The 10,504-nt window shown below is 34.9% G+C and overlaps 1 protein-coding gene across 1 annotated transcript in view; it reads left to right on the top strand.

Moving 5' to 3' along the window:
* The first annotated feature begins 7,903 nt into the window (after positions 1–7,903).
* The window catches only part of LOC128177270 (uncharacterized), an 18,700-nt gene continuing 16,099 nt past the window's right edge, over positions 7,904–10,504 (top strand). Inside the window, exons 1-2 of the mRNA XM_052843925.1 lie at positions 7,904–8,262; positions 9,826–9,923. Coding sequence (XP_052699885.1) covers positions 8,065–8,262; positions 9,826–9,923 — 296 coding nt within the window. The 5' untranslated portion in view covers positions 7,904–8,064. The remainder of the gene's footprint in view (positions 8,263–9,825; positions 9,924–10,504) is intronic.

The following is a 10,504-nucleotide window of genomic DNA, read 5'->3' as shown; positions in this document are numbered from 1 at the left end:
TCAAATTATCGGCCAGTATCATTAACAACCATTTGCTGCAAGATACTGGAGCATATTAAATTCAGCGTCGTCATGAAACATCTAAAGACCAACAACATTCTTACTGAGTCACAGCATGGATTTAGGAAATCACTTTCATGTGAATCACAGCTCCTTCTAACAGTGGAAGATCTAGCATCCAGCCTCAGCAAGAACCAACAAGTTGACGCAATACTGTTAGATTTTAGTAAAGAATTTGATAAGGTTCCTCACCAGAGACTCTTAGCAAAATTCAAATATTACGGCATTAGAGATAACCTTAATAACTGGATCAGCGACTTTCTGGAAGAACGAAAACAAGAAGTAGTCTTAGAAGGAAAGCATTCAACATCATCGAACGTAACATCAGGCGTCCCTCAAGGAACTGTACTGGGACCGCTACTATTTCTTCTGTTCATAAACGACATGCCAGAGAAGATATCATCAACAGCCAGACTATTTGCTGACGATTGTCTCTTATACCGAACAATCAACAGTATAGAGGATGCTAAAGGACTCCAAAAAGACCTGGACACTCTTCAAAGATGGGAACAAACCTGGCTTATGGAATTCAACCCAGACAAGTGTGAGGTGATCAACATAACCAACAAGAGATCACATGTGTACCATGACTATAACATCCATGGAAAGATATTAGCTCATGTAACCCATGCTAAATATCTGGGCCTAACCTTCAGCACCAACATGACATGGAACAAACATATCGACATCATAACCAAGAAGGCAAACTCCACCTGTGCCTTCCTGCGACGCAACATCAGCAGCTGTAGCAAGAAAGTAAAAGCCCAGTGTTATACTACCCTTGTCAGACCTAACGTCGAATATGCTGCCACAATATGGGACCCATATACCAAACAAAACATTGACAAATTGGAACAGGTCCAACGCAGAGCGGCAAGTTTTGTCAATGGTGACTACTCAACATACAGCAGCGTATCAAAGATGATAAAAGACCTAAATTGGCCGTTACTGCATCAGCTACGCCAAAACATGAAATTGATCATGATGTACAGGATAGTATACAACCTGATTGCAATTCCATCTCAAGTCTATCTGACCCCAGTTTTTACCACCACAACCAGAGGACATTCCATGAGATTCATCGTGCCACACTCACGGATCAAGACTCACCAGTATTCCTTCTTCCCCTCAGCCATCCGCCTATAGAATACCTTGCCAGACACACTAGTGGTCTTACCAACGCTGGAGGCGTTTAAGGCAGGGATCCAGTTGGCGGAATAAGTCGAACACCGTTTTTAACCCTGTTTTAACCTGTAAAAAGAACTCTTTTAAGTGTACAGTCCTTCGCCGCTGCGCGCATGTACAGAGTTCGACAATACTCGGCCAACCGAGTGATGAACTGTATTGGAAGAAGAAGAACAATTGAATTTTTACTTTATAAAACCTGTTATTTTCTTAAACCTTATATATTTTCAAGACCTGAACAAAACCAGCAAGATTAGAACTAATCACTGAATTATTGTAAAACTCATTATTGAACATTTATTTTTTTAAACCGATTGAAAGGATGAATTTTTCTCAGCTAGTTTCAGTGGTGTTATGGTTTTGATTAACTTTAATTATTTGTTAATACTGGTTAAATCTGCACTGCTAGCTTGGGAACTGCCCTAATTAAAATCATAATGCACCTATTAGTATGATGATATCACAATTGCTGGCTTGCTACACGAGTATTAAATATATGTTTCAATTAGTTTAATTATAGGAATTTGTGCTCATCATTCAGCTTCTATTAAGATGAAAGTGAATTCATTTGCAAAATTATTATAATTGACTGAGCTTATTTTACAGGTCTTCTATATATATAGTGCCTAATACTACAGATGCCTCACTTTAGTACCCGATCGTGTGATGTGCACACGTTGGCTATCTTAAGATTCTCACGAATCACATTTAGTAGGTACATGTATGCTGATTTGTTTTTATTAAAATAAAATGCACAAAATACATGTATGTTGACTTTCACCTCATCGTTCGGGAAACATCGAATAAATTAGCTGTTATAATTTTTAATGATTGAATATAAGGTTCTATATAAAAAGTAAATTATTATAAATAAATTGTATAGATGTATTAATGTTTAAAGAAAACGGCATATTAATTTGATCAGGTATAGTATAACATGTACGGATACCTAACGGTGACAACCAAGTATTTTCCACACCACACGTCTCCTTCCAAATCTGTGTCTGCGTTCCTTCGGGGGCTTCTGGGAAGAGATAATGCTGGACGTCGGGGAAAACTGCAATATAACTGTATATGCTATATGAAGTCTTCACCCATTGCACGTCCTAACTCTCAGCCGGATATTACAAAGAAAGGAGACTAACTTTATGAATTATAGAAAAGATGTTCAGGAGAAGAATTATGTTGATTAAAATAAATGTTTATGAATATGGATAAGAGGATCCATACATAAGGGTTTTGAAGAAAAGGAGAAAAGGATTGCTTACGAGTAAACGAAGTATATATTAAGAAGGACAATTATAAGAATGAATATAAGTTTGTGAGAGCAAAAGATAAATATGGAATAGAAGACCCATACATGGATCACTTTGATGTGCGTTATGCATATTGATAGTATATTGAAGAAAAAACGATCCAAAAATGAAGATATTGCAAATGAGAAATATTTGTATTTTGAAGACAGATGAAAAATTACGGTAACGCTAAAACAGCATATTTATTAATATACATTCTATTTTTTTATTATGTAATTAAAAAACCTATAATTATATATATCTTTAAGATCTTTTATCTTTTAAGAATAATTTTATTTATCTTGAAAGTACTAGTACAGTTCTAATTAAACAATAAAAACAACTGTGATGGAAATACGAAGCTTATATAGAATATGACTACATGTGTAATGACGAAACTAATGATGATTATTTTGACTTTCAGGATGGAGCAGGGTGTTATGACCGCAAAGGTTTACAGGACACACTCATCAAAATTAACCAACAAAGAGGCTCTTCAGAATCATGATCAAAGTTTGATATCGCAAATTCCCCCAAAGTGACCAAAGGCGGGCGAAATATATTTAATATCTAGTGGTGGTGATGACAGGAGGAAAAATTATTGGTCTCATGGTGGGTATCAGTGGGTTAATAAAGGAGGAGATGGCTATCCTAGGAAGGAGAAAATATTACAGCATTAGTACCATGCCTACAGACAAAATTGACTCGTCTAAATTTCAGCGTACGTCTTTCAAGCTTGTTGACAATCATTCAATAGTTCTTGTTCACTACACAGGGGATGAAAATGTATATGTGCCAAGACCTCATGGAAATAAGAAATCAGATCCAGGGGACGACTTTGTATCCACTTGTCCGTCTGTGTTGTCACAGATTAAAGAATAAGTGGTACATGCATCTGACAAACCCCAGGAAGTTTATAGGAGTATGGTAACAGATGGTAACAAAGTGAGTGGAAAATATCAAGGTGTATTGAATTCCAGAAATGCAAAACAAATCAGGAATATTCAGACGAAAATGAACAAGTCAAGAAGGTTGTCGCACGACGAAATTTACAACACACTTCAACTGGCATACCATCTAGATAATTTTGTGCACCAGTTTTCTATTTTCCCTGATTTGCAATGCTTTGTAGCAAACAAAGAACTTCTACAAGAGTTGAACAAAATTCTTCAAGTGAAATCAGACGAAATTCCACTTTTGTCGTACGACACAACGATTCTTATTGGAGATTTCAATGTTTCAGTGTTAGTGTTTAAACACGTATTTGTTCGATTGCGACCCTTCCATCCCAGTTGCCTTCTACATACACGATAGAAAGTCAGAGGAAATTCATTTAGACTTCTGGAGGAAAATCGCCACACTGGTACCGAACATCAACAGGGCTTCGACTGTACTAGTGACTGATAGGGAAAAGGCAGTAGTAAATGCAATCAAGAAAGTAGTTCCAAATGCAGCCTTGGTCCATTGCTGGAACCACATACACAGTGATGCTAAACATTGGATTAAACAACACGGTGGTAAAAGCGACGATCAACTGGTATATATCAGCAACTAGAAGGAATTGCTACAGATGCAAAATAAGGATGGCTATGCTGAGAAATTAGAGGCATAAGCAAACCATTTCTTGAATATTACCAGAGCAAACTACATCAAGACATTATTAAGCATTCGGCAAAATTGGAAGAACACAAGGTTTATGACCCATATTCAGGTGTGACTAACAACATGTCAGAGAGCATGAATGCAGTCATAAAAAGGATGATACATTGGAAACAAGCTCCACTAGATGCTACTGTTTTGGCTTTCAATTATCTTCAGACATTTTATGTGTACGAAACAATGAGAGGACTTAGCGGTGTTGGGAATTACAGGATAAAAAATATGCATTCAGGAGCTGCTGTTGATAAATGTGATCTAGCCTTCCCAAATGATGTGTGTGCCCCGGAGAAAATTGTTGACTTGGTGAAGGGAAGATGGTAGAGAATGAACAGAATGGTGAAGATAAAGACCACGCGGAAGACCTGACAATAAATGTCACAGTTATTGACGAGAAAAAACAGCAAAGTACAACACAGCAATCTTTGGCGATTGCTGCTTTGAAAGACAAAAGGGTATTTCATGTACCAGAGGCAGGGTCGTTTGTTGTAAAAGGTTCAAATGGAGATTACTAGAGTGTTTCGTTGTTCCCAGAAAAATGCCAATGTCCATCTGTATGTAGTTGCTATCACATCATGGCAGTTAAGATGAGTATTGGCGAGGAAAATATTGAAGAAAATCGCATATACAATCTCACACAGCTGCGAAGGAATAACAGAAAATGGGTAAACAAAAAATCAGTACCAAAAAGCCAAGACCATGCGACAAAGATGTAACAGTCATTGCGGCTCCAGATTCCTGCATGAAAAGAAACGGAAAATGGTCAGAGGATATTTTACCTTCGCATATTGAAGCTTTCACGCCAGTTTGTGAAAAACCAGATGGACCAAATTCAGCTTCAACAACCAAAAGAAAACGAAATGACAGCCACTCCAAAGCCAGGAAACGCATTAAATTTGAGGATGAAAATGAAATTTATAAAGAGCCAAGTGATGCTGACATGATGAATCCAGGAGAAGAAAAATGGGTAGAAAATGGCACACAAATTCTTACCACCAAACACAAAAATGACATTATGAAGGACAACATGGTGTTAAGCGATGTAATAAATTTTGCAAAAAGCATCCTGAAACAACAATTCCCGAAGATTAATGGATTCCAACATACTGGATATGCTCCAGTTGTAAAGGACAGGACAATAATTGGGAATATAAATTGCAAATGTCACCGGAGATTGCCCCTGTAGCCCAAATTCACCACACTGGGTATCAACACTGGATTGCCAGTTTGAAAATGAAAGCAGGTGAAAACGTAATGATTCTGGATAGTTCCAACAAAAAGAGAGATTATTTGTCACAGTCAACACAATTACAATTGGGAAAGATGTATGGAAAAGGAGAGAAAACGTTGAATGTGTCCATCTTGAATGTTCAACAACAAACAAATGGCATTGACTGTGGCGTATTAAATTTTTTATTTTGCAATTGCAAATTTGACTTATTTCTGTTTTTCAGAAGACATCAAGGACCAACCAATTCCATTTGACATAGAAAAAATGAGGAGTCATTTGATAAAATGTTTAGAAGATAAAAAGTTTGAAAAATTCCCAAAGAAGCAAAAACAAAAAAACACTTCAGTTTAACCCGGAAAAGGGAATTTATTAAACAAATCAACATTGACTGTGCTGCAGGGTGTAGCCTTCCAAATGTATATGACAACATGATTGCTTGTGAAAATCCATCATGTGGACAGTGGTATCATCTCCGCTGTGTTGGAATCCAAGATCCAAAAGAGAGTCTGGTGTTCATGTGTCCATCATGCGCTAACTAGGCCGAACAAATAAAGAATATGAAAAAACGCATGTCTTTGTTTTTATTTTTTTTAATGGGATTGTTTTGGGTATTTTTCTAGTGCTTATTCAGGGTAAAATTACATGAAAATCGAGTCTGGGCCCTGGTAGGGCGTTGCTGACATTTATGCAATAAGAACTGTTTTCTTGTAACTTTGTAAATATTTTGTACAAATCTTAATTATTACCAGAAAAAAACTTTTAAAAATAATAGATAGTGCTTATAGATAGTTAGTTTGATTTTCAGTAAACAGGTTAAATCATTAAGATACAAACCGAGTCTGGGCCCTGGTAGAGCGTTGTGTTTTACACAATAAGTGTAATGTGATTTGCTGTTTTCATCCTTTATATTTGTATTTTTAAGGGGGAGAAGGCTCAAATGAGGATACCTCCGCGTGGTTTGAGCTGGGCAATGTCACATGAGTGATAGCTAACATCCGCTGGTCGCTTTTTCGGAAATAAAAGGTTTGTCCCGGGTAAACGTGTTTTGTTCCGTCCTGGGTTTATAATATTAGGCCATAATTCTATTAACGTAGCTCGCGGGTTTGCTGACGTCACAATAGGAATCGACGTAAAGAGTTGACCGTCACAGTAAACTCATAATTTTATTTTAAAATGACAAATGAGACGTTTAGAAGTATAAAAGAAAATATTTTAAAAAGCTATAAATATGCGGTTTATGACTGTTTATAAAAAGATTTATAATATCAAGTGCTGAAAATTTAAAGATGTCACATACATTGTCACATTTTGTTCTATAAAGATAAAGAATGAGTGTGCGTTAGAACTCTTCCATTTAAAGTCATGTTTTAAAATAGAATGTATGCATTAACTTCGCTTTTTTTTTTACAATTATAACTTCCGTAATCTGTATTGCCGATTAAATTCTTAAATTTCTTTTGGCTTGAGATAACTGTTTTATATGATTACTTACTAATAATGTCAGTAGTTGCCTGGCATTTTATTTTTGCATTGATTGACTCAGAGTTTCATAAAAACAAAAATAGCAATTTTCTGTATCTTTACAGCCTTACATTAATTGCATTTACCGGTAATAACATTCACAATAATGTCTAAAAAGCATTACCATGTTCTAAAATGTGTTAAGCAGCTAGTCTTGTCAATAAATGCATTTCAATTTAATTTATTGTTCTAAGAAGTAAGGAAATGATGACGTCAGGCTAACGTCGTAATGAAAATATAAGGTTTTGAGAAATCTTTTAAATCTTTAAAGTTTTTTTGCCAAAAATTGTCCGAGAACACATACTTATATATTTTATGAATTGATTCATAATTATCTCCTCTGTTTTTGTGTTGAGTATGATTAATTTCGTCTGAATCGTTTAAAAGTTTGGAGCATAGTTTTGTAATGCGTTTCTCGGTTAAAATGTGCATTTTACTATATATTTCATTGAAATGGCGTTTCTTGATTTTATTAATGACACTGTATTTGAAACACGATAACAAATTTTCAAAGTAGGTTTTCTCACAGGCAGGTAAACCCGCGAGCTACCTTAAATGATATTTTTTGACGGAATTGTTGTATTATCTAAGTGTTTAAACTAAAATAGCAATGATTAAACACAACAATTTCCAAATAATCAAAGTAATTCGCTTAATATCGCCAAAATGTGTAACCCAGGTTCACTACCCATTTTAGTCACTTGAAAAATGAGAATCTGTAATCAATATTGAAAATTCTGTGATAATAAACATTTCAGCGAAGACAAAAAAGATGTATTTAAGTATCCCTGCAAATTTCGTACAGAACAAATAAGTATTTTGTAAGAAATCAACCAAAATCCGGTTTTCAGTTTCGAAAATCCCGGCCCGGCCCTGGTTTCGCTACCCAATTTAGTCACTTATTGACGTCAAACCGAAAGTAGAAATAACATGTAAACAACTTGTGGCAAATGTATAAATATACAACCTACCGAATAGTTCCTGCTAATTTATATCGAAGAAAAAAATAATTAAACGTTTGAATAGCTTAATAGGACATTCAATTCGTGCATAACTTGTCATGAGCACATGACATATCACGAGCCGAGTTTTGCATATTATTTTTGAAAACAGCACATGACAGGAGACCACGTGATCGCAAAAAATCAAAACAGCAGATTGTTCAGGATGAAGGCGTTGTGTGTCTTACTCGCTTTTGTGGGGCTCTCGGTGGCGATCCCCAGTGATTTTGTGTTCCCACCCCTGGAGAATGGCGGAAAGAACTGGGCGTTGTTGGTGGCAGGCTCCAATGGCTGGGGAAATTACAGGCACCAGGTAAATTGAACAGTTTAATGGGGGAAAAAACAGTCATCAGCTGGTCATGTGGCCTGTGGGAAAGTAGAATGGGGTGGTCAGAATATTATGACGTATAACGTAATAGCATAAGTCTTACCCCCAGGAACCTACTAGTTTATTAGTATATACTAGGCTATCATAGGAACATATATACGTGTGTAAGGTTATAGGCCTTAGTGATAATTTCACAGTATATGTGATGAAGAATAATATTATACCTTATACATGTGTGGAGAATGCCATTCAGTACAAATGTCATGCTTTTATTTTTTCTTTAGAATATAGAGTGTTATTGTTGAGACTACACACAAGTTTAATTATGTGTATAAGGTTTTCATTATTGATGACTAAACTAAATTCAAAACAGAGGGAGAGAGAGAGCATTTTCTGTAGTTGAACTTGACATAGGTCCTATTGAAATTAGATGCCCCGTTTACATTTGAAAATAGTTTTAAATTTCCACCTCATACCATGCTTACGGGACAGCCAGCTTAAATTTAATTATAGCTTAATAATGAAGTCTATTTGATATTATGATACATTGTATTGGTATAGACATGGAGATTTGGTGAAATTTAGATAGATACATTGTAAGTTATGTCCATCAGCTTATCATATGTACTAAATTCTGTCCATGTTTATCATTACCGTATTTTTCCATATCTATTATTAGTTTAATGGTGTCTGTGATTAATAGAGATAAAACCTAAGATATACTCTCTGCCTGGTACCTGCTGTGTTAGGTGTGATAATAAATCTTATCGCTTCATGATGCCCCATACCCTAAACATTGACATTAATGCTAATGAGGGAGAAATGTATGATATCTTTAAAAGATTAGATTATCATAATCAAACACACATTTATTCAAGGGCATATTTATATTGATTCTTAAGTTTATACACACATGTAGTGAATTTTTAGTCCGGTTCACTGTCAGCTGATTTATTGAATATCATATGGTCATGGTTCTTATATAGATATGTGTATAATATTTTTGTATTATGATAATTCATAGATATAAAAAATGGTGAAGAAAAATTTGTACCTGAGTGAACAAGCAGAAATTGAAAACTTGTATCTTCTTGTAATTTGGAAATTGAAAATGAAAACATAAATTTTAAATTAGGAGTTCAGAAGATGTGTTTTGCTGTCGAGTAAGATGTAAATTAAAAGTACTTGCATTTACTAGTAACCATGGTGAAGTATTTAATGTTCATTTATTTCTGTAATTACCTGGTATATATGCATGAATATTGTATAATTGTAGGATTAACCATGAAATTCCATATTTGTCCATCTCTGTGAACTGTTTTGTTGTCGTAAAATATTAGAGAATTCCATATTTGCATGTCCATCTCTGTGAACTGTTTTGTTGTCGTAAAATATTAGATTTGTTATAATTGAAATTCAAATACATGTGTATTTGAAAAAAAAAGCAAACAACCAAATAAATTGGCTAACAATTAGCAGAATCTGCATCCCATTCAATACAATGACAGAAGGAATACCCAATATAATTATTATTTTTCCTTGTTTTAGGCTGATGTTTGCCATGCCTATCAAATTCTGAAGAGTCATGGAATTCCAGATGAACAAATCATTGTTATGATGGTGGATGACATTGCTAACAACAAAATGTAAGTATACAAGCATATATAAAAGGAAAAAAATTAAATTTTTTGGAAAACCCCTATACAGGTATCCAAGCAAAAACCCTTGCTTAGTAAGTTGGGGCTTCCTTACTAGAGTTAAATTTGAGTAGCGAAGTATGTTCCTGGTCAGCTGAACCATGCATGAAAACAGGAAGTTTGATTTTGATAGCAATCTAGAAACTTTTGTGAAATGCAAAACTTGCTTCAATAAAATCATTGAATCAGATTCTTTTGTATAATGAAACATGGCATAAACTATGTTTGGAAAAGAACTCTTCAAGGAAAATGTTGAAAGGTATAATAATAAATGTATTTATGAACTGGTATATGTAAATGACTGTCCTTAATTAACTTTAGGATGTGTTCGATAATTGTACTTAAAATAATTTTATATCTAAATTAGGCTTGTGTCAATGCACTTTATATTGAGATGGTAATTTGTCAATTATAATTAAAACATGTTCATATGATCACTCAGGTGACTAGAAAGGACCACAGGCCTTTCCTTTGATTGTTTTTCTCAGTTGTTACATAAATATGATCCCTCTCTCAAGGACGCATATGGT

Source organism: Crassostrea angulata, chromosome 3, assembly GCF_025612915.1.
Source record: "Crassostrea angulata isolate pt1a10 chromosome 3, ASM2561291v2, whole genome shotgun sequence".
Taxonomy (NCBI): domain Eukaryota; kingdom Metazoa; phylum Mollusca; class Bivalvia; order Ostreida; family Ostreidae; genus Magallana; species Magallana angulata.
This window is presented reverse-complemented; position numbering and strand designations above follow the sequence as displayed.